This window comes from Streptopelia decaocto, assembly GCF_964273445.1.
Source record: "Streptopelia decaocto genome assembly, chromosome: 2".
Taxonomy (NCBI): Eukaryota; Metazoa; Chordata; class Aves; order Columbiformes; family Columbidae; genus Streptopelia; species Streptopelia decaocto.
In genome coordinates, this window is record NC_138655.1 from 15,856,886 (window position 1) to 15,882,037 (window position 25,152).

At 38.7% G+C, this 25,152-nt stretch overlaps 1 protein-coding gene across 1 annotated transcript; it reads left to right on the forward strand.

Annotated features, from left to right (window-relative positions):
- RAD21 (RAD21 cohesin complex component) lies at positions 1 to 23,442 on the forward strand. Its single transcript, XM_082046395.1, has 14 exons — positions 1 to 159; positions 7,228 to 7,401; positions 7,799 to 7,928; positions 10,080 to 10,179; positions 11,191 to 11,297; positions 12,173 to 12,376; positions 12,958 to 13,083; positions 13,285 to 13,407; positions 14,594 to 14,817; positions 15,115 to 15,280; positions 15,663 to 15,814; positions 17,314 to 17,463; positions 18,894 to 18,977; positions 21,619 to 23,442. The coding sequence occupies exons 2-14, from the start codon at positions 7,258 to 7,260 to the stop codon at positions 21,808 to 21,810; spliced, it is 1,902 nt and encodes a 633-aa protein (XP_081902521.1). The 5' UTR covers positions 1 to 159; positions 7,228 to 7,257; the 3' UTR covers positions 21,811 to 23,442.
- The last annotated feature ends 1,710 nt before the right edge of the window (positions 23,443 to 25,152 follow it).

Consider the following 25,152-nt stretch of genomic DNA (forward strand, 5'->3'; position numbering starts at 1 on the left):
GTAAACATCCTGCGATTTGAACGGGCGGTTTGGGCGGCAGGAAGGGCCGCGGCCGCCATCTTGTTTGTTTGAGTGAGCGGCTCGGGGAGGAGGAGCGGAGCGCTTCCCCAGCCCGGCCTCGCCAGCCGCCGCGCCAGCCTCCCCCTGCACCGGACCAGAGTAAGGAGCGGGTCCGGCCGCGGTCGCTCCCGCCGGTCACCCCGGCTCGTTGCCGCCGTCCGAGGGGGCACGGCTCTCGGGGCGCTGCCGGCCTACTCGGGCTCGGCTGCCGGCGCCCTGCAGCTGAGCACGGCCGCGCCGGCTCTGCGGCCGAGCCCTCCCGGCGTGAGCGGGCGAGAGGCAGCAGGAGGGGAAAGCCCGCCGGGCCGCGGCGCTGCCTGGGGCTCCCCGGGCGGGGGCCGACGCGCGGGGCCGGGTGTTAGGAGGGATCTGCGGCAGGGCCGGGGGCAGCGAGGCCCCGTTTGCGGCCTGGCGGCGGCAGGGACAGAGCCCCGTGGGAGGCGGAGCGGAGTGCGCTCCGTGGTGGAGACAGACGGTCTGTGAGCCTGGAGCAGGTGGGGTAGCGCGGTGACCACCCCGCTTCCACGGGGGAGCTGAGGGAGCGACGCGTTTGAGTCCGGTGGCCGGAATAATGTAACAGATCCGCAGCTGTGGGTTGACGGAAGGGACGGTGTAGTTGCGGGGTTGCTGCAGTCTGCGAAGGGGAAGGACAGCAAAGTTTTATCTGCCTGTCTCTTATTTTCTTATGTAATTTAGCTTATCACTTGAAAAAAGCAGTCTGTTGAATGTTCCCGCAGCCCTTACTGGTAACATACGAACTACTTTCTGGGCACTCTGACTGTTGATCTGCAAATAAAAGGCCCCTTTAAAAATAACTATCTCTTGAGAAATTAAGATCTTTGTCTAGCAGCTCCTATGGACACTCTGTTATAAATCTTGCTATAGTTTTTAAGATTTTTTCTGATCCTGAATGAAAGGCTTCCATTAAATATGAAACACGGTGTTGTGTTTCTGTCAATAACAAAGGAAGTTTGGGGTCACTGTGTCTTGTTGGCTGTTTCAGTGAAAATGGCTTTTTGTTAAATTTAGGCACATAAAATAAAATATTATTTATTTGGCGAAGTTATCATTTAGGCCCACATTGTGTGAACGTGTGTGCTAAGCACGCGCTTTCATTAATCTCTTCCTCAGTAAAACTCATTACATCAAAAATGGGGAAACATGAAAGCATTAGTAAGGCCAGGCTTGCTTTTTATTTTGTGAAGGTTAATTTGTAAATATTTTATGTTCTGTGGAACCTGGAAACACAAAGCCCACTGAAGTAAGTTTGTAAGGAAGTAAGTTTGGTGGGGGGAGTAAAAGGAGGAGCAAAAAGTTAGTGATACCCACAATAAACTTAAATTACCACACAGTTTAATTAGTCTTGTCTTGCCATCAGCCTTGCTGATACCATGGACTTTCCCACAGAAATAAGAATAGTTGCCTCAGTTAATACACAAGTTTAACTTCTCTGAGGCAAAATGTTAGTAATTTGGTGTTTTACATTTGGGTTCTTTAGGTGAACAGTACAGAGGAATAACTGCTGCAGAAGACAGAGTAACATGAGGAGTTCTATGCTCTTATTCAGCTTATGTACATTTAAGGAGTGTGTTAGTATGTGCCTTACGCAGGTGTATTAGTTTGACTTGGAACTGGAATTGTGCAAAACAGGTTGAGATAATTGAGATAGGGCCTAAAATTAAAAAGACTGTTTTCCACGGAATGAGTAGATATGCCGAATCCAGGCACAAGGGCAGGATACCTGCTGAGGTTTAGTTATTAAAATGGTGGGTGGGTGGGGGATGGAAGCTGTTCATAGGGTTCAGTAATTTTAAACTTTGCAGGAATTCTGAATGACCTGCCTTTTGACTTAGTAACTTTAGTGGGGCACTGGCTCTACCAATTTGCTTATGTAGGCGCATAATATATTGTAATTGGAGAACAGTGAATGCAGCTCCTGTTAAGGAGTGGAGTGTTTTGAGCAATTATAAGCCTGATAGTGAAACCTCAGCCATAGGATTTCAGAAAAAAAGTCGATGGAAAAAACAATACTTGGAGACAAATGGAAAAAGCTGTATGCATGTATCAAAGTATTGTCAAGTTGGACTAGTTCATTTTCATCTTTTCAATAATTGATTTTTGTGGATGTAAGAAACTGAGGTGACTTGTCACTGAACTTCAGTAGAGCTGCAGGTGCCACAAAGAAATATATTAAAATTCAGAAAAATGTAGATTAAGCAGAAAATTATAAAGGTGGTTCAAGGAAAGAGATGAAAGAAGGTAATGCTGAAAAGAGTCATTGAGCTGTAAGGAGTTGTTAGTGGAGTTTGAGAAGATGGGTCTGCTGCTGATTTTTTTTTTTTTTTTCCCAGTGGCACCAGGTGTTCAGTGTGACAATGAAACCTGCTAGTGAGACAACTTTAGTAAGTGTCCACTCCAGGGAAGTTTTAGACATGTAAGAAGGACTGTATAGTGAAGACTTACGAGTTAAAACTGAAAAACTCAAAGTACTGCTGCAGTGTCAGGGTAGTCCTGCTGGACCTCTGAAGTCCAGCAGGGCCAACTGGGAGTGCTGCAGGTGTGCAGGGTGAGCTTCCACCCAGGGCTGGCTTGGCTTAGCAAAACAGAAACAGGGACAGCATAGGAAGAAAATATGTGTGTAGGGGGAACCAGCAGACAAGAGAGGTTGAAGGACAGCATAAGAACAAATGAATTTAAATGACTGGCTGATTTTTAAACTGTAGTATGGAATTTGTCTGCTGATTAGTGGATGAATGTGGTTCTGGAGTAGCCTTACAACAGGGACAAAAGTAGGTGACAATAAAACAAATCAAAGACTGAACTTAACTGATGAACTGGTATGTGTGTGTGTAACCTGACCTACTAGGGTAACAGGCAAATTCATGTAGTGGACTAGATTGGACCATGATCAAATTAAAATATTGCAGACAACAGATATAATATTCACCATATTATTGTCAACTCTTAGTTCATTAAGCTTCTTTCTGAATGTCTTGAAGGATGGGACTCAAGCTACATAAGAGTGCTTTTCAGACTTGACATAGTTAACCATTCTAATATGCGGAAGGATTTTAAGACTTAATATTTGTTAATTAACAGTTAAGATGAAGTTCATGGGTAGCATCTACCCAATTTTCTTGTTGCTTCTTCAGGTCAGTCAGTTACCAGATACTCTGATGAGAGAATGAAACAGGCAGATTCTAGATCAGACCTTGTGTACTATTTATATTGTGTTAGTTTTGCTTTACATGTTCAATTACTTTGTGTCTAGAATTGTAGCCTTTTTTATACTTCTTTAGAAAGAAAAATATTAAAAATAAGATTTTCCAATTGTTGAGCAATTTTTGCAGAGGAACCTGAGGACAGTTGTGACACATTGAAGCAAATTTGAAGATTGCTTTTGAAAGACTTCAAAGCTGAGTTCAGTACAGTTTGGCAAGATCAGAATTTGGTCCCACCCACTCTTGTGTGAATACGTATTACTTTTGCCTCAGAGCAGTGCAAGCTAGACAGAAAAATGAGTAGGTTCTTAGAACAAGTTTTAAGGTCCTGGTTCATATCCAGTCAATTTCAAAAATTAACAGTTACATTTTACTTTACAAGCTTTTTAAGAGCCATCAGCCACCCTTTTTCTTTTGAGGAGTCTTATAAGTTGCTTTGGTAGCCAATTGCGTATGTTTTAGATGTCTGCATGAGCACTCTGCCACTCCAAGAAACTTTCCTTTAACATTCATCCCAGTCTTACATTATGCCAGAAAATCTATTTCGTCTTGTTTTGTGCCACTACATCAGCATACTGCCCTATGAATTAAAGATCAGACAAAAAGCCTGAAATAAGAAAAAGGGTTATCTGAAAAGAAGTAGAAAAATCTAGAGTAGGTGATAGCAACCGTTGGGGCTTGCTTTAGGTGTTTGTGCTGATGCTTCAAACAGCAGTAGCTGAACTGCTGTAGCTCAGAACCATAAAGGTGGGATTTGTACAGTTGGTGTAACCCAGGTATTGCCACACAGAGCAGAGCATCTGTTGGAATTTGGAAGTGGCAGAGACTCCTATTGTGATAGGAAATTAGTGCTTCAGGGAATAGAAGTATTATTTGTTAATAACAGTCCAGGTTAAAACACCCTTTAAAACTGCCTGTGGTCTGATTGTCAGTGTTTCTCCATGTATTAAGCTGTGGTGAGACTTCATTAATGGATGAAGAGCAACAGATGACCTCTGTCAGAAGCTGGTTATTTTTAGTTCTTATTCACTCCAAAAGCTTAAGTACCCTGCACATGTAGTATAACTTTCTAATTAGTTCTACAAGCAAGTTTTAGGTTTGACGCATAACTCCAGTACTGAACAGTTGTCAAACCTAGGAAGCACTTCAAGCACAGGTGACCAAGTACTGTTTCTGTGTGTTCCCTTGGTGCAGTGGTTTTCAGCCTCTATTCTTTGCTTTAATTGCTAAGGAAGCATATGCTTTGAAACCAAATCATATATATTAAGCCCCTTTACAGGGAGTACTTTGGCTTGGATTGTCAGTGCTTTAAAAGACAGAATTTAACAATGTCTGTTTTTTTAAAAAAAGAAGCGGGGGGGGCTGGGAGCAAGTTGTGAAATCATTAAATCTCAACACCTCAATTTTTTGGGGAACCTTACCTTGCTCTTCAATATCTTAGATAGTTGTTTGTCTTAGGCTTGCATTACCCTTGCTGTCTGGGATTTAAAGTGATATGTTGGTTCAGAGTTGTCCAAATAGTATGTTTCACATTTAAGAGGAAATCTTCAGTATATTTTCAGGGTTACAGTTAACTGTATGTTTAAAGTTTTGAGAAGCCTGTGCTATGTATTTTAGTGATTTTAAAACGTTGGTGAATAATTGTGCCAAACTCTATGAATCAAAGTACATTCTTTTGTAACTGTTGTTGGAAGTTTTTAGTCCAGTAATACAAATGGTTTTGTTAACTGTATGTTTGTGTTTTCCCCTGCTTCTCATATTTAGGGGTAATTTACAGGCCTGCTGTTACCAGAGCAGTGTGTGGCAACTCAAGACGTCAAAATGCTGTGCTACAGTTATGTCTCTGCATATACAAAACTACTGTGAGGTCTTTGAAAATGCACAAGGGATTGAAATGTCTGCTGGTCTTTGAGACAGTCTGTCTTTTGAAAAAAACATTGGGGTGGGGGAGTAGAATACGTTCCTTTAGATAGCTTTTATTGATGCAGGAGACTTCCAAGATTGTTTTGTTGTGCTTCCTAGAAAACCTTGCTCATGTCCATCTTTATGCAGTGCTGTCCTTAGCCTCCATACAATCTCAACAAATAAAAACGGCATTGTGATTTTTTGTTAATCTGCAGCTTTGCTATGACTCAAAGCTATCAACTTCACTCCTAGGAATAGTTTTAATCCTTTCTGTCTACTGCGTTAACTTGAGCTGAAGCTGAACATGGCCTTTATTTCCGTTAAATCCTCTCCACTGTGTCCATGCTTGGTTGTGAACAGAATTAGTGGCCAGTCTGTCATTAAGACAGACCTGTTGTCCAAATAACCCTGTTCTCTTGTTTAATGCAGCTGAAATTCAAATCTTTCATTGTCTTCTATGTTGAACAATACCTGTGAGTGAGTACAAGTACATTGTATGGTGCCACTACAAAGATAATTTTCCCTATCCTTTATATTCCTTTAACTCCCATTTATTAAAATAGAACAACAAAAAAAAAAAAAAGGGAGGGGAAATATCATTGGCCTTAGCTTTCAGAGATTGACCCCTAGATCTACAGTTTTTCATTTGTTATCCAGATACCTAGAGGTTGGCTTTGCTTCCACTGAACCAGTAATTCCAGTGCTTCTCCTGCCACTATATTTTTCTAGCAGTCACAGTTGTGCTTGCCTTTTTTTTTTTTTTTGTTAATAATATGAAGCATACCCTATAAAAAGCAACAGCTCTACCCTAGCTACTTTGAAACTTGTTTCTTCTCCCTACAAGTCAATTGATATGGTTTAGGAATTGGCTTCCTGAGCATCTCTCTTTGGCTGTTATGTTTACCAATGCTTTTTGTTTCCCTGTGTTTGCTATTTGCTTATGAGCTGTGTTGGCATGCCTTTGGGAAACGCTGGGGTTTTTATGGCTGGAAACTGGTGCTCCTCATATTGCCTCTGCCCAGATTAAACTGCCTGGTTTTTACTGTGAGGTTACTATGCTGCTGCTGGCAGTTTTTCTGTGGGCATCAAGGAGATAAAAACTGAACTGCACTTCCCGCATTTCTCTTGTTCTCTTTTGTTTCTTTTTCACTAGTTACTAAGAGAAAAAGCTGTGGAGAATCTTTCAGCTCTTTAAAGCGAACTTTTTGTTTTCTCAGCTTGTAGTTGAACTGAAACATGTGCTTACCTCATGCATGAAATGGACATGTTTAGATCATAAGACATCATCCTGTTCTGCTTTTCCATGGTTTGATAGGTTGGCATGTTATCAGCTGTAGGACGGTAGTTACTAGATAAGTAGATAAAAGGATTTCTCTTTTTCTGGTGAAGGAGAGAGAAGAAAATGAAATTTTCAGGAAGCTTGGGATAATGCAGTCAATTTCCTTACCATTTTTGTCAACACCTGAGTAAAAATTGGAAGTGTTACTAGGAGGATTATGAAATGGAGAACAGTCTGTTCAGAAGTGAAGACATAATTATACTTTCTTTTTAAGAAAATATGTTGAAGTCCAAAAAGTTTTGGACTGTATGTTTTAGAATGCTAAATATTTTACTGAAACAATTACTGGTATAGTGTAGTAGTAGCTACTGAATTAAGAGTAAAAAGCAATGGAAGTGGTGGAAAACTACTGTGGACTGAAAACTGAGACATATTTGCTTGCATTATATGAGTTTGTTATCATTACCATAAAGATTACTATATAAGATTTTTTTTTTCTTGTTGGTTGATCATTTTTATGTTATGTAAATGGTCAGTGGTTGCTCTTCTTCCTCCCTTATATTTGCTCTGCAGTGAATATGTTTGCTATTACATGGCTGCTACTTGGAAGTGTTGGCTTCTTAAATATTTAATGCAAATAGTCTGACCTTAATTATTGAAAAGCAAACGTGCTTTGCTTACTGTGGGTAAGGGGTGTATTTACAAGGATGTTCCTCATTAAGAAAAAGTTATAGAAAAAAAACGCAGCATTTTTCTTTACAGGTTTGCACTTTGTTTTAGACATCTGGGACCATGTTCTATGCCCACTTTGTCCTGAGCAAGCGTGGGCCGCTGGCCAAAATCTGGCTGGCGGCCCACTGGGATAAGAAGCTAACCAAAGCCCATGTTTTTGAATGTAATCTGGAAAGCAGCGTGGAGAGTATCATTTCACCAAAGGTATCTGTTCTACACTGATGTAATGTTATCTTGTGAAAAAAAAATTGTGTATGCTGGTGGTAGTTACTATTTGGGTCACCGAAACACAATTCTTAATGTTACTACTTCAAAGGGTGGAAGGGTATGTTCAGATGTGAAATACTGTATTGACTCTGATTTTGAAGAATATTTTCTTTTTATTTTTCTAACGCTAATGTATAATGCAATTTAGTTACAAAATGTAGAGTATTTATCTTGAACTGTAGACTTTGCATTCTTTCTTTCTTCAGGTTTCTGCTGATGTTTATACTTGTTTTGGGTATTTGATGTTACTGAAAAACTCATGCAAAGGTGACTGAAATGTCATTAGAGGAAAAAAGGCTATATCTGATTCACTGATTGTGCAATATGTTTTTAGGTGAAGATGGCACTTCGAACCTCAGGACATCTCTTACTAGGTGTCGTTAGAATCTACCACAGGAAAGCAAAATATCTTCTTGCAGACTGCAATGAGGCTTTCATTAAGATTAAGATGGCTTTTCGTCCAGGTATGTCTTTCTCTAAGCACTCTCTGAAAAGTGTAGTGTATCGTTATATAATGATGTTTGTTAAGAAGATGTATAATTCTACCCTGCTGTCTCCATACTGGAATTACATAGTTATACAGGATTATAGAAGATACTGTTTTCTTTAGTGCAGCTTCAGGCTGGCTGTATGACTGAGTTGCTGGCTGAAAAACATCTTTTAATTGAATTCTGAACAAAAACGTTTCATATTAGTATTAATTCAGTAAAATCTCAGTTATGATTTTGGCTGGTTTTGGTGTATGATGTTGAATGGTTTTTACTTTCTGTCATAAGTCTGAAAAAGGCCAGTTGCATGTACTGAAGAGAAGCACAGAAGGGAGCTTGTTTCCATCAAGGATAAAGATTGCCTTGCCATGAGTTACAAAAGAGACATAGAAATAAGCTGGTTTTTTACCACTTTTCACATTTTAGTTCCTGGAAATAATGTGAACTGTAATGTGTGCAACAATGATATTTTCCATTTTGTATGTGTGACCTATAACTTCCCCCTCTATTGTTGCTTACTCTAAGATTTTCCATGAAGGTGGGGAGCCTTATTAATACCTGAAATGACTTTCCCTCCAGCAGTTGTTACTTGACTTACACACGGTTGGTAATTCTCTTTAGTTCTGGCCTGGGAAACTTTTTTCCAGCTGGAGTGTAGCTGTGGCAGTGATGCTGCTGGGTACTCAGAGCTGCTGAATCATATTCTACCTTTTTAAGTTTCCCAGTGTAATAGATGTAAAAGCTGAACTTAAGGAAGACTGTTTTGGTTTTTTTTCAAGGCAGCTCTTACAAGCCAGTGCAACAGTAAATTTGAGAAAAGTTAAGGCATGGAGTGGCTTTATCTTCATTTCCTGATCTTTGCGTTGTGATTCAGGCATTCAACTTTATGTAGCTTTCAGTGGCAATTTGTTGACTGTTGCCACTTTTTTGTTTACTGTCCCATTTAACTTCCCTGGGTGATAACACCCTAACTTGTCTAATTTCACAGAAAAATATTTTCCCACTCCCAACAGAGCTCATGTAGAAGGTGAAGCACCTTAAAACAAGATTTACAAAAAATGACATGCTGACCTGAAAAAAGTTGAGACACTTTTCTTTGTTCTCAGTTTAACCGCTTTGTGTCTTGATCCTGTCTGCTCTGTGAGAGTCATTTACATGTTTTATTTTAAGCAACCAATAGGTAAAAATGTTGGATAGCCCTGAAAGGATGGACTAGGTTTCTTCATTCCTAGCAGAGTAACAAGATGAGTAAACTACAGACTCATGCTTGTTCCTGGTCTCTCTGGACAGTGGTTCTTTGATGCATTGTGGAGGGGAACACAGTGGGCAGAGTGTTTCTGAAATACCTGTACCTGAGAATTGCCTGTGTTGTCGGGTCAGAAGGCAGAACATAAAGCTCAAATCTTCTGCAAGTTACAGAAGGAATTGAACCTACATTTCTCATGCACTTTCAAGCATCCTGACCTCTAAGCCTTTGAATAAAAGAGAGGCACCAACCAGCTACTGGCACTGTTTTTGTGTGATGCCTAATCTGATAGTCATGCTATGAGAATGCTCGCTGAATAGCAGATTAAGCATCTCGGGGAGGATATGAAAAGATATGTATATGGTTTAGGTAATCCAGCTCTTTTAAATGTAGAAGCCTGCAAGTTTGTGTGGCCCAAGTAGAGTGAGTACTGTGCTGGGACTTCCAGAGCTAATTGAGCTGACTGAATGACCAGTAGCAAATGAGTCATACTGTGTTTCCACTGTTTTACCCAAACCCAAAATACGGGACTGCAGCATCATGATAAAATGATTTTGTAGCAGGTACCTGAATAGTGTTGTGATGACATACAACACCTGTGTTAGCTGCACAGATCTGCATTGTGCTACACAAACATTGAGTGATTTGAGGCTTCCAGGGTTATACAAAACAGTGCAAGGACCTGAGAGTATATATTTTGAATTTAGACTGAATCTCAGTACTAAGATTATCTAAGGTTTCTTCATAGGTGTCTAGCATTGGTTCAGTTTGACAATTTAAAGACAAGGAGGTCATGCAGAGAGAACAGTGCCGAAGGCACAGGGGAAAAAGGCTGTCCTTGTAAGGAATGGGATCTCACGTCTGAGTGTTCTTCTCTGCAGGGGTTGTCGATTTGCCTGAGGAAAACAGAGAGGCTGCTTACAATGCTATTACCTTACCTGAGGAATTTCATGATTTTGACCAACCACTTCCTGATCTAGAGTAAGTTTGGTTTGTTCTTTTTTGGTTTTCTTTTTATTTCCATTAAAAGATTGGGTTTTAGTTGAGGAGAACCTGCTTTGAAATAGCAAACTCATTGCTGAATGTAAAAAAAAAAAAAAAAAAAGGGTCTGTAGGTAACTTATTTTCTTAAGTCCTTTAATATACCAAGCAGGTACACAGTCATCTTTGTATTGATTTTAAGTTCATAGTAGCATGTAATTTTAACCAAATAAAAGCTGCCCTTGCAGAAGCTTTTGAAAAACTCAAATATATAGTATCATTTTCTTTTTTTTTCTATTTGAGGTGCTCTAAATCACATACGTTCTCTGGTTAGACAAGATTAGTTTTATGGAAGTATCCTTGTTGACATTCTGTAGTGGAAGTTTTAAGAATTAAAACTTATAAATAGTAATAGGTTACCTGTAAACATAATAACAAATATACAACCTGAATAGTTCTGGAAAAATTGATGTTACCCTTTTAGTTTATTCGTAATGGAATTTCTGGCCTACAGTGTGCTTTACTCAGCATTCTATTTGGTTTATATTCAAATTAGAGTATATACTAATCTGAAACTGCATAAAAATCCTTTGTTCTTCTAGGAAACGTACTTTGACACGCCACAGAGTGTTAACTTGGTGCTGTTAGAAGACATACTTTTTAATAAATTATATTAATAACTTTTGAAGTTGAATGGAGGGAAGTGTTTTCTTATTTATTAATTTGACCTTTAAAATTAGTGACCCCAACATGGCAAAGAGTAAGAGAGGTTACTGATACATTTCCTAGAAGCTAATGCAATTTAGGTGATAAGTTTTGACCACGAATGATCATAACTGTTTTAAGTAGCATTTTCTGTTCTGGATTCACCATCAGCTTTTCATTGATTGACTGAAGTGTATAGTGTACTTTTTAGGACCTAATTTCATGTTTATCTAAGCAGGCTTTATCTGTTGATATTTTTTCTTTTTTAATGGAGATTTTTTAATAATTGCCTTCTCTTTGTTCAAGTGATATTGATGTGGCTCAGCAGTTCAGTTTGAACCAGAGTAGAGTGGAAGAAATTACAATGAGAGAAGAAGTAGGCAACATCAGTATCCTCCAGGATAATGACTTCGGTAAAAATCTCATGTATTATTATGTGTTACTAAGCTAGGTTTGGTAACTGTGAAGTTACAGGTTTGCAATTACTACTGAATTCTCACTAAGTATAAAACAAATCAGATCAAGCGTGCTGTGTTTCCCTACATTTCATATTTAGTCTGCACGTGTCAGTTTTCCAAAAAACCTGACCTCTAATTCAACAGGTTTCTAGCTGCCTATATAAAGCTGAAGAATGTTTTCAGGTTAATTAGTGAAGTATTATGTCTATTTTTATTTTCAAAATGTGGTGTGAATATGAAATCAGCCATTGCTTCAGTCATAGGCATGTTTTCAGTCAGAAAATGTTATCAGATTTTTAAAGCTATAGTAGTCAGTGGTGACCAGTTTACCTCTTTCAGTATCTTTTCAAGGATAGCATTCAAAGATCTGAATCAAAGCCTGAAGACAGTTGTATTTGAATGTCTAGTTTCCAGCGTACAGTAATGTAGTCTCTTTGAAAGTATAATCTAGGTATTTATTTGTGGTGGTGTTGATTTGTTATTGGTTTGCTCTCTGTACATGAAGCCCAACCTCAAGTCATAAGGCACAACTTTTTTGAATTCCTTGGAATTCTTTGTTTTCAGTGCAGCAAAAATTTAGCAGGATCTTGCAGAAATCAATTAAAATACGTATAATAAAATGCTTTGAAGAGGAGATGGTTATTTTTATAATAGAACAGCATTTTTGCGATGGTATTGTGGGGCATAATTCCTTACATCTTGTCATTAAGCCTGCAGTTAAGATAACTTGAAATAAAGTTTGGTCTCAATTTGGGCCTTTGCTGATTGTTTAACTAGGTCTCTTGCATTTTAGTTTTAGCATTTATAGCAGTGAAATCATATTCTTGCAGGTGACTTTGGGATGGATGACCGTGAGATGATGAGAGAAGGTAGTGCATTTGAGGATGACATGCTAGTGAGCACCAGTGCTTCCAATCTCCTGCTGGAACCTGAACAGAGCACCAGTCACCTCAATGAGAAATCTAATCACCTGGAATATGAAGATCAATACAAAGATGATAATTTTGGAGAAGGAAATGATGGTGGAATATTGGGTATGTTTGAGAAGTTTGTTTTCCTCTGTCCTACCTTCTGCCTCAATTAGTTCTTGGGAAGGCTGTGGGAAGGTTGTTTCCTTTTTTGCCAAAGTCCCCCTATAACTTACACCTTCAGCAATGGAGTTCTGGTTTGTGAGTGCTACAGCAATATGGATGATGTGTAGCATGTTAAGTGTTGGCATATTTCAAATGAAGTAAAATTAAATCATCCAGAGTTTTTTCATTCTATACATAATGTTCTCTAGAGAAAAATCAATATGCAACTCTTCTTGGTTTTGACTCCTTCCAAGGATTTAATTAATATGTTGAGAATTGTATTGAGTGCGTCTCAGTGAAGTACCAAGAAATCTAGTAAGATGCAAATATGTGCCCAAGTGTATTGTAATAAAAGTTACCTGTTATCTCAAAGTTTGAGCTGAAGTGTGCCTTGAAAAAGCACTCCTAATTGCTTTTGAGTCAGCATTGAAAGTATAGGTTTCACTAACTTTTTAAAAATTTGTATGTACTTAATAAATGTGTCTATACTTGTTTCATAAATTTGGGGACACAAAACTGATTATTTCATATGGTTGTTTCAGATGACAAACTTCTCAGTAATAATGATGGTGGTATTTTTGATGACCCCCCTGCACTCTCCGAAAGTGGAGTAATGATGCCAGAGCAACCTCCCCATGATGATATGGATGATGATGATAATGTATCAAGTGAGTATGATCTAGGGCTAGATCTAGAATTACTTGTTTTCAATCAATTTCATTTGACTTCTAATTCTTTAAAAGCATGTTGAGTTCAAAAGTATGAAATGTAGTAAATCACTTTAAGGTGTGGAGGAGGGGATGGGTAAGGGTAGCATAGTTTCTTCTTAATGTTTTGACATAGTTCAAGACACTTGTTCTAATTGGCAGTGGGTGGACCGGACAGCCCGGACTCAGTAGATCCAGTTGAACCGTTACCAACTATGACTGATCAGACAACGCTTGTTCCCAATGAGGAGGAAGCCTTTGCTCTGGAGCCAATTGACATAACTGGTGAGTAAACTATTTGAAAATATTTTACTTGGGTCGTCAGAGACCACCTTAGCTCAATAGAGTGGAAATTAATGTCCAGCTCTGGTATGAAGTCTGCTTCTCAGTTGGAAGAGAGACCAGGGACCAAGTGCTGAATTCCTTTTGTTCTAACAGTAGCTTTCCAGTATTTTCCAGGTAGGTAGCATTAATAGTCTTGAAGGATACTAGTTTGTAGTTTCTGCAATCAGTATGTATAGTGGCATGATACTGTAGCTTTTGAGAAGCATGCTAATTAAAATACAATGAGGTAGAATAGAACTTGTCACGTCTTCAATTCTAATACAGTATATGTAGTGCAGCACAGTTCTCAATAAGCTATGTTTGATGGCCAGGAATGACTTTTCACTGAGAGTGTTCTTCTAGTGATCCATAGCTTTAATGAATTGCAGAATTCAGTAAATTTATCTCTTCATTTGAAGTTCTACTAAATAGTGAAATTCTTTCTTTTTCTCTAATGCAAGACACTTTCTTACTTTAACTGGTACTGTATTGCTTTATTAAAAAAAAAAAATGTGGGGAAAAAAAAATAAGTAGTTTTCAGACTGAACTCCAGGCCCAGATTCTCTGCTTTCCCAATTAAAAAGCCCTAGCGCTGCCCTCTGGTGGCAAGCTAACAACAAGAGGCCCTAGCTCATCACCTGGGACCAGACAGAGCTTCAGGGTCTGCTGCGGAGTGCTGGCCTGTAAGCAACTTACAGTAAAGTCATTCTAGAGCAGGATGAAGGTACAGGTAACCACCCACATTAACACCACCAAAGCTCAGAGGGGGCTTAGAGGAAAATCTTGGTGTGTTATTTTGACTCTTTGGTCAGAGGAGCTGTACATCTCTGGAGTTTTCTCCTGAAGAATACCACCAGGCTGACCAGAAGGCCATGAGGGAGGGGGGCATGTGCAGCTGAAGACATTGAGGCTTGGGTAGATTCAGTAGAACTACAAGTATACACAGAAGAATTTGTAGGTTATGGGACAGCATTCATAGTGTTCGACCTTTCATAGTGCTTGTAGCTTTTAATTCCTTCTCCCAAAGTTAACATTGCCCTAGATTCTTGAGGCAGCTTTATACATGGGCAAATAAGACCTGTAGAGAACTTGCAAGATTCTTCTGCAGTGTGCTGTCTCTTTGAGCTAACCTTCTTTACTTCAACAGTCAAGGAAACCAAAGCAAAGAGGAAGAGAAAGCTGATTGTGGACAGTGTGAAAGAACTGGATAGCAAGACTATTCGGGCCCAATTAAGTGACTACTCTGATATTGTTACTACTTTGGACTTGGCACCTCCTACTAAGAAACTGATGATGTGGAAAGAAACTGGTGGAGTTGAAAAGCTTTTCTCTCTGCCTGCACAGCCTTTGTGGAATAACAGGCTACTGAAGGTAATGTTTTTGTGCAGGTTCATTTCTAAATGGAAATGAGCTATATTCAGGATATATAGTAAACATCAGCTTATGAATAGTGATATAGTGATAGCAGTATTCATCATTTTAAAAAGAGGAAACACAAATGCTTAAAATATTTACCAGTTACTGCAATTAATTAATTTTTTTAATGTTACTACTGTTGGAGAGGAGCTTAAAAATGGAAAAGGAATATCCCTCATAATTATTTGATCTGCAATGAAATTAAGGACACTGAGAACTACAATAGTGAATAAAGTAACCTTTTCCCTGTAGCTCTTTACTCGTTGTCTTACACCTCTGGTACCAGAAGACCTAAGAAAGAGGAGGAAAGGTGGAGAAGCTGACAACCTTGATGAGTTCCTTAAAGACTTTGAAAACCCAGAGGTTCCCAGAGAGGAGCAGCAGCAACAACAGCAACAGCAGCAACGAGATGTCATTGGTTTGTGTCTTCTCAAAAATGCTCTGCTTTCCCTTGGAGCTTATTTTTCTTTTTTGTTTGTGCTTTATAGTAAGTCACCAAAGATTCTGAATGAAGCAATGAGCTTTGCAATTGTTGTTTAGTTTGATATACAGTCTGTGACTTAAAATAGCTTTTTTTTTTTTTTCCTAGAGGTAGGAGACACGTAGAGATTCAGTTTGATCCTGTAAATTGAGTATTGTATTGAGTTGTATGCATATCCGTACCAATTCTATTTAAGTCACTGCAAAAGCTATGGAGGCTGTTAAGAGTGGTTAATTCTAAATTAATAGCAGATTTGACTTAGTAATGTAATTTGAAACTGTACCAATGTATCTAAAACTGGATTTGTTGTGGAATATAGATGAACCTATTCTGGAAGAACCAAGTCGTTTACAAGAGTCGATGATGGAAGGCAGCAGAACCAACCTGGATGAATCCGTTATGCCGCCCCCACCACCTCAGACAGGTGTTAAACGTAAACTGCAGCAAGTAGAACCGGAACCAGTGTTACCTGTGAGTAAGATTGGTGTTTGGTTTTTTTTTCCTATTTTGAGAATGAGAAGCAGGTGGTGTCTTTGATCAGGAAATGATGCAGATTTGAAGCACTGTGGTGTCTTGAGATATGCTGGAGTAGTATCAGAATCTTTCTCCCTGGGTAGTCTTTATGGTGTTTCTTAAGTGGAAAGCTTACTGAAACATTTAAAATGCAGGTGGGATAAAGAAATGGCACTGTTTCCTCCAGAAGAGCTCTTCAGTGATTAAAGTGTATTGCTTACAAAGCTGTCAGGTGTTGTTTGGCAATGATATATGACCAGCTTTCATTGATAAAGGATTGTGCTAGCTGCACAACATCCTTTTTAAGATAGTCCTAGTGTTCCAGGTTAAGAGTTAAAAGAAAAACTTTGATCTTCAGGAAAGATTTTTCTAGTTGAATTATGAGTACGTTTGGAAACCACCTTGTATCTACCTCTTCTGTAAAGGCTGTGTTCAGTGTGAAAGGAAACCATATTTGTGAAGGGGAGAGGAATGGGCAAAATGAAAGGTTTATTCTTTTTCTGAATACTTAACCTGGTGAGAACAGTCCTGGTTTGTGCTTTCTCATATTTGTGCCTTTTTTAACCCCGCTTTTTACATGTTTCTTGGCTAGCAGGTTGTTTGCTGTAAAATGAGATGTTAGATGTTACATTCTCTTATAAAAAGGGTGGCAACTGCTGCTTCTCTTGGTTGTGCCACTGGGTGAAATTTGTGCTGAACTCCATGGTGTTGGGATGTGTTGGGAATTCTTTGATCACACCAACCAGCTCAGGCCTGTGGCAACATACCTGTAGCAATACCTACTGTATGACTTTAAACCAGAAGTTATTTTGAGCTATTTCAGGATATGTGTAGAAACAGTTTCAGGTGCCAAGGTAGCTTTAGTCACGAACCCTTAACTGTGTATAGATTCAGAGAAAGAATACTATATATTAATTTTATAAAATTGGCTACATAAATCCTGTTAAACTGCTTTTCTCGATCTACTGACTGATAACTTGAGCACCAAAGTCAGTTGTACATTTTTGGAAATTTTACAAAGTACTTATGTTTTAATTCCCTCATACTTGTATTTCAAAGAACAACATTTTGATATTTTGAAGATGTCTTGTTCCAGTGGGTTGAAGTGTGTTCAAGTGGCACTGAGTGTGGTCATGTGGGATTTTAAAGTTGCATGTGCTCATTCAAGAAATGAGATCAGTAGTTTGGATGGCAGACTGAGTGAAGTTATTGGAAAGCCTTTTTCCTTACAGTGGTATCATAATTTCTGGTTTGAGTAGAATCTAAGGGATCAAAATACATCTATGGAAAGCAAAACAAAACATTGCACTTCATTTTTTCAAAGAAGAAAAATTCTGACAAATGGCTGAGATTTAGAGACTTGGATTTTGTGAAACTGGTTTGTAGCATCAGCATTCTATTGTAAAAGCACTGATAAAATGATACTGCCAGTTTAACTATATTGTGTACTCTTAAAGCATCCACCATCACAACAGCTCGAAATACCACCTGTAGAAATGCCTCCAGAGGAGCCCCAAAACATCTGCCAGCTAATACCAGAGCTAGAACTTCTGCCAGAAAAAGAGAAAGAGGAGGAAAAGGAGAAAGAGGAGGAAGAAGAAGAGGAGGTAAGAACTTTCTGTAGAAGAGGGTTTGTGTGTTCCCCAGCACTGTTTGACTTTGGATTCATTAAATGGCATGAGAAATAAATCTTCAGTACTTACTTAGGAAATTATAATACTTGGAAATATACTTTTCAAAATTATTCCCGGACCATTGAATATTATTTATGTTATTCAGTTTTGTAAATTGCATTTACATTCTGTTTTGAATTAGAGGGTTTTCCTTTTCTCATACATGGTTGAATTAAACAATTCTGTATTATGGTACCTTATACAAAAAGTTTGGATCTTAATTTTATGTTTCCATTTTAAATATTTCACGGCACTTAGTGAAAGTAGATTTTTGTAAGAAAACCATCCACGTCTTAAAATGTGATAACTGAAGTTTTCTTAGCTGCGGTATTTGGATATCAAAACAAACTTGGATTCTTTTTATTTTACACCTAAAATGCATAATATTTAATTAGTTTTTCAAAAGTTGTTTTATTGTTGGAAAAAGAACATATCTGGACATGTGAAGTTTCTTTCTGTAACAAGTCACGTGTACAAAGAAACGTGAATTCAGTTATTTTTGTCAAGATGATTTTTCTAGCAATGTAAAAAGCTGTTAGAATAGAATAAATATTTTCAGTTGGAAGGTACCTATAATGATCATCTAATCCAACTACCTGACCACTTCAGGATGTAGCTGGATGCAGAGAAATGTCGCTTTAAAAGTAGTACAATGAAGAGGGAGAAACACGTGCTGGTGTAATTTTGAGAAATAAAAAAATTGGCTGTTTTTTCTACACAGTTAGAAGTTCTTTAAAGAAGACTAGAAACAAAGCAGAAACCACTTGTGTGTGTGTTGCTTTTGTGGTGATTTTAATTGCTGGTTTTGAAGTAAAGTTCTTATTTTAAAAGTCATATGTAGCACATCTTCACAAGTACAGCTCTGTGGAGGTGAGTGCTTCCAAAGGACATGGGGAGCAGAGTTGTTACAACTGATCTTCACAGCTTTTAGCAGCAACCTATTTTCATTTTCAGTGGTTCTGTTTCCACAGTGAAATGAAAACTTGTGGGTGTTTATTAATGTTTGTGAAATAAAAGCATTGTTGATACGTTTGTTCACTACTAGCAATCCTAGACTAGACTGAAGTGTCTCTTCTGATTCAGCTGTCATGACTGAACTGCTTAGTTTTACTAGTTTTCAGCATGACATTTTGGGGTACAGTCAGGGTGGCAGGCAGCCTTCCCGCGGTACCTCAGCTTTATGTATGTGTTTTCCTCTGTCCCACTTTCTGCCTCTCCTGGATGTATCCTGTAAGTCAGGTTGTCTTGACCTTCTGGCTTGATGACAATAAAAAGCTGTAATGATGTCTGGAAATAGCTCTTTTATAACTCAGTGGATGAAAAGAGTATTCTTTTGTAAATGCATCAATTTTGGCTGTTTGCAGGAGGAAGACGGCACAGGGGGTGATCAGGATCAAGAAGAAAGGAGATGGAACAAGAGAACTCAACAAATGCTTCATGGACTTCAGGTACACATGATAATTTGCTTCCTCTTAAAGTAGCTTTTGAATGTGCTCGCTGACACTTTTGACCTGAGTAAAAAGGCTAAAAGAAAGAGCTTTCTTTGCAGTAGATGTTACAGACTTGAAGTATCAGTTCTCTCTTAAAGGGGAGAAAATGCTTGTAATAGATTAAATGTAAACACAATTGTCACTTTTTTTTCAAAGAACATTTGAAGTAACATTTTTTGCTTAAGTGTTTTTCAACCTTTATGTCCCCACTTGGTGAGCAGGTAAGACTCTCAGAAAATCACATTTTAAAATCGTTGGGTTTGGCTGTGTTTTTAATGAAACCTTCACACCTTTGACTTTGTGCTATGTGACCCTAAGCAAACCCCAGCAAGATCTGGGAATAAAACCATTTTGTAGGAGGTTTACTCCCATATAGGCTAATCTGAAAACTTACACACTATGATAAGCTGAATCTGTAACAACTGGGGGAATCTGATGTTGCCTGAAGTGCACCATTACTTTTCTGCATGTGACTTCAGTCTGCACAGACAGATAATCTTTGTAGAATGGATTCTTGGCTTCCTAAAGAGCTTTTTTCTGATAACTGAACACCCCTTGTATACACTTAAGTGCAAACTGCTGTCCATTTGCAGATATGTGTACTTCATATATTCTTGGGCTACCTTTGCCTTTCAGCCTAGTTTGTGGTTCCTGTTCCTCTGTTCTCTTAAACATTCTGGCAACTTCAGAGATTCTGCTGTCAATGGAGTATTTCAGTTCCATCTCTCTAAGCTAGTTTTGCTGTCCAAAGTCATCCTTACTTTTTTGTGAAGTTCATGGGCTCTGTCTTTGCTGATAAAAGCTCATTGTCATTATTGTATCTCTTGACTTCCAGCATAAGTGGATAGGACGGGGGCAGAGAATGCTTTTGAGTTTTCAGTAAACTGAGATTTAGTAGTATTTCGTTTAAAGTTGCTCAAAAGTACGATATAATCAAGCAAAAGCTTTATGTTTCTGGAAAATGGTAATAGAGTTATAAGAATTACTTCCTTACATCTGTAAACAATTAAACCTTTATTTTAAAATCCTATATAGCCTTTATGACACTTACTTACACTCAAATTTAGTTCAGATTACATTGTAAACTGATGTGATTTAAGTTGGTTCTTTTGCACACCTGCAAGAATTCCACTAGTTTAAGATATATTGTTTTAAACTGTTGTTGTGGTTTAACCCTGGTAATTGGCTCAGCCCCACACAGCCGCTTCCTCACTACCCTCTGGTGGGATGAGGGAGGAAATCAGAAGGGTAAAAGCAAGAAAACTCATGTGTTGGGATAAAGACAGTTCAAAGCAAAAGCTGTGTGTGCAAGCAAAGCGAAATACGGAATTCATTCACTGCTTCCCAACAGCAGGCAGACATTTAGCCATTTCCAGGAAAGTGGGGCATCATTACGTGTAATGGTTACTTGAGGAGACAAATGCCATAACACCAAATGTGCACACACCCCGCTCTTCTTTCCCTCTGCTTTTATTGCTGAGCATGATGTCACATGCTATGGAATATCCCTTTGGTCAGTTGGGGTCAGCTGTCTCAGCTGTGTCCCCTCCTTGTGCATCCCCAGCCTACTTGTTCCAAAACAAAAACATGTGCTGTGTTTCAGATGGGAGCAAAGTATGAGCTACTGTGAAGAAAATTAACTCTGTCTCAGCCCAAACGAGTACAGCTGTTGCTTAAAAGTAATTTTTAAAGTATACAGATGTTTGGTTGGTAATGTTGTGTAATATTTTCCTCTCTAAATGTATCATCACAATTTCTGAGAAGAGCTTCAGAATTCTCTGTGGACCACGTCTAGCTTTGTTTTTGTGTGTGTGCATGTTGTTTTTTTGTTGTTTTATTTTTTTAAATTACTTCTTCCATGTGCCTGAAAGAGCATCGCACTGGATGGCTGAAACATTAAGTCTATAATGAGATTCAAAGCTAAGATCTGTTTAATATAAAGTAATTCAGTTTGGCCAGCCTAATATCTTTTCATCTAGTAGATATTCCAGAGCAGACAGTTCTGTTTTAAATTGAAGACGTCAGTAGTTGTGCTAGCCAGCAAACAGATGTATTTTCCTGATTTCTTTTTTTTAATATTCTGGCCAAGACTTTGAAAAAATGGAAGCAACTTTGGATACTTAGTTTCAGACAGAGGAGTTTTACAAATAAACAAGCTTTCACCTTGGCAAAATTAGTTGTCTTTTAAAGAACCTTACCTCTCAAAATTTTTGTTTTAAACATAGATTACTATTATTTTTGAGTTATTTTAAAAAATAAAACAGGGGGGTTTATCCCTATTTAACAATATTCTGTAGTCAAAAACGGCTGGCTAGCTATCAGTGCAGAAGGAAAATCTTGTGCTATACTACAGTGTTTCTGGAAGACGTTGCACAGATTCAAGACAGATTTTTCACACATCTCTGGGAAGCCCACTTGGTTTCATTTAGATAAGGTCCATGTGGAAATTTTCATGTGTGTATCGTAATGTCCCCATCCAATGTCAAGTCCTTCCCAGTCCCTCGCAGTGTCCTGGGGTGACAGCAAACAGAATCTCGCCAATGGACATTGTATGTAGTTCTCTACTTAACTTGCGGTATCAATGTTTGTGTTTTTTCAGAGAGCTCTCGCTAAGACTGGAGCGGAATCTATCAGTTTGCTTGAGCTGTGCAGAAATACGAATAGAAAACAAGCAGCTGCAAAATTCTACAGTTTCCTGGTACTTAAAAAGCAGCAAGCTATAGAGCTGACCCAGGAGGAGCCTTACAGCGACATCATTGCAACGCCTGGTCCCAGATTTCACATTATTTGAATGGTTAGATACAGCAGAGCTAGTGTTGGTTTCACTAGTGCGTACATGTATTGCCCCATCTGTAGGGCCCACAAGATCATTGCAGAAAATTTAGATTTTATTGTCTGTATAAAGTCCTTGGGTTTTTTGGGGAGGGGTTCTTTTGGTTTTTGTATTTTAAATTTACCACTTAAATTTTTAGTGAAACTGCTGGGGCAGGTGGCTTGAGCTCCAGCTGCAGAAACCAGACAGCTCAAGGACCCAGGTGAAGATTGCTTTAACAACTCAGAGCAGATGTGTGCAATATTGGTGCATGTGATGTTGAGTATCAATGAAAATGTCTTATGATAATTGGACTAGTTGATTCCATAGTGATATTTTTAACCTATACAAGTAAAACTGAATGGCCAACCTATTGTCAGATTTAAAAACTTTGCCAAACTCATCTAAAATGTTCGGTCTGCTTCTCATTGTGGTGTTTTTTTTCCCCTTCGCTAGATTTTTGTGCATACCGTGGGTCACTTAAAGCTGCCAATATGAAAGGTAGTGCCTGATACGTCAGCTTGCTTTGTCACTGCATTTTTGCAGTCGGATTTTTGTAGCCCTTGATGCTAAGGGGAAACGGGTGTCTGTGGAAAACACTTCCTCTACGTGATACTATTGCATACGTGAAAGGACAGAACACACGTTCAGCATTTTAGACGAAACATTCCTTTTCACTTACCACCTCATTATGGTCCACTACTGATAATGGCTAATTATTGTTAATAAGTGTCAAGTAAAAACTCTAGTCATTTCATTTAAACCTTTAAGATATCAGAATGCTGTAGGTTTGTTAGAGCTGTATATAAACTCCAGACTTTTTAAAACAGACTTCTAGATTGTAAATTATCTGATTTTTTTATTAAGCAGGCATATGAAGAATGAGAGAAGTTGAACAGATTGCCTTTGTAAAGATGCTAAATTCAGATACCACCTGTACCGAAAGGGCAACAAACTTGAATATACAGTACAAACGGGCACAGTTCCACTCAATTGTGTGGTCTATTAATGGCTTTTGGATATATTTATGGTTTTAGGATAGATTTTTCCAATAATGCACACTCCTGTGTTCAAAACATTTTATCAGTTTTGCAAAAGAAGTCCCACTTGATTTTACTTCTAAAGAATTAAGCTTTACTGTCAGACCAGGTAGCACCAGAAATTATGTGAATATGTTGATTATGGAAATGTGTCTTAACTTTTTTTAGGGCAAAATTATTCACACTGAAGGTTCTGGTTTTAATGTTGGCACTTTTGTGAAATAATTTTGGGACTCTGAAATTTCAGTGTATACTCAACTGTAAAATTATGTGAATGTTTAAGAAAATCTGAGACTACATGATGACCATGTTTTAATAATCCTTGAAAAAGTTAATTGTATAAAGTTACTGCAGCTTTATTTTCAACATGATGTGCCTGTAAAACCATGATTTTCCCCTTTGTAAAAAAAGACATTGTAGATAACTTGAATGTTTAATTATAGAAAAGGTCATTAGTTTCTTGTTACACATTTTTAGTCTGGTTTTGTTGCTTTTCAAGGTTGATATTCTTGGAAATAGTCGATGCTGTTATGTATAACTTTTCTAATAAAAGTTGTGTTATAAGCTGTTACGCGTTAGCTCTGTATCTTGTTTGAACACCTTCTGTGCATGTAGCAGGGACCTGGCATTGACGGGTTACTTGTTTTGGTATTGGGAGCAGAAGTGTCATGATTTAGCTCGGTGAGAGATTTAAAGCTTTAGTATGTAAATAGATTTCTTGCCATCAGGAAGAGTTATTTTACTGGCCGTACTGTGGTTTTGTTCAAGCATTCTATGCTAGGAATGTCTGTGCGGAAAATTAGGGGAGACTGTCTATAAAACACGATTCATTTCCATGCCAGTCGCTTCTGAATGCCAGAATCTATCCAGTTTGAATTCTTTCAGCTCTGCTGTTCCCTTGCTTCTAGAATTTCCTCTCCATGTGGGGTATGTCCGTGTGTCTGAAGTTCAGTGCTCCTGGTAGATCCAGAGGCTTGGACCCAATCCTGTGGGAGCAGCGCGTCTCCCAAGGAGTTACTCAGTGCCTGCCGAGCTTATGCAGAGATGACTTGATCTGGGCTTGCACCAAAGTGACTGCGCTGTTTTCGAGCTACCTGTGGAAGCAGTCGGGCTGATCTTGTTTGCGCTGTAGATCTTGGTTGCAGGCTGGCCCATGCTGAGCTGAGTGTCTGCAGCTCGTCGGCACCAGAAAAGGGCTTGATTTTTTTGTTCCTTTGGTTAAAGCTCTGTAAGGGAGAGAAGTATGGGAGCTCAGGTACTTGGGCTAGAATGAAAGGTCGCTTTTCTGCCTCCTTCTTATATGAATGATGGAGGACGTTTCTATTATCAGTTTTGTTCTTTGTTACACCACTTTGATCAGCACTCACGACAACTTCATTTTGCACAAATGTGTACTTCTGATGACACTAAATATAATCTGACACAATGAAGGCAAGTTCTGCTTTGTAACTGCAGGATTTGTTACTAGTTTTGAACGTGGCCTGCAAGTACTGACAGACTGACATCTCTTGGAAAGCAGCCTTTGCAGCAATATACTGATCAGCTGTTGAATAAGGTCTAGGGAATGGTGACAGACAAAGCATTTGCTGTCTATATTTCTCGTATATCTACAAGAAGTTTATTTCCCTCCTCTGTTACTGTGCAGATGGATGATGAGATGCAGAAAGGCTCTCGGTTGCACAGCATGTATTGTTTTCCCTATGGCTGCTGTTCTTTACAAAGATATTGGAGTACTTAAAAAAAATACAGCATCTGCATTTTATTATAGTTCCTCTTCAAATAAATGTCTAAATGGTTTTAAAGGAATTAACCATAAGCATTCAGTTAGTTTTCATTAGATAAGAAGCCATTTTCCAAGCAGTTCAGTGAGTAACATGATCAACTTTTCAGAAACCAATCTTCTTGTGAGGGATTTAAACTTGAGCAGGAACATTACTGTAAAACGTGTTCCTTGCTGCTTCACCCTTCAGGCTGGAGTGTCTGCCGTGTTTAGCCGTAGCGTTACACGGCACCAGCAAGGTTAAAGGAACCGCTGTGAAGACCTCAGTGTTCCATCTTCCCTGCTGGCAGCAGGTTGGTTCTGTCTGCAAATCCTGAGTATTTACCTCAGTGCCTACTGCACATGCCCTGCTTTCCAGATGACCCCTTTGTGGTGGGTGAAAACAGTTTGTGAATCTAAGGAGATATTCCTGTGAGGAGATTCAGTTGTCGAATGAATTCCTGCCCTGCGCGTCTGCCCACCTTGAAGACGCGCTGCTCCGGTTCTCCTCTGAGAAAGCTC

What these genes read in the sequence shown, in the direction of transcription:
- RAD21 (XM_082046395.1), top strand. Translation starts at nt 7,258, where the DNA reads ATGTTCTATGCCCACTTTGTCCTGAGCAAGCGTGGGCCGCTGGCCAAA. An exon ending in TAAGATGGCTTTTCGTCCAG is followed by an intron (nt 7,929 to 10,079) that starts GTATGTCTTTCT and finishes TCTTCTCTGCAG; the next exon opens with GGGTTGTCGATTTGCCTGAG. An exon ending in CCTCCAGGATAATGACTTCG is followed by an intron (nt 11,298 to 12,172) that starts GTAAAAATCTCA and finishes ATATTCTTGCAG; the next exon opens with GTGACTTTGGGATGGATGAC.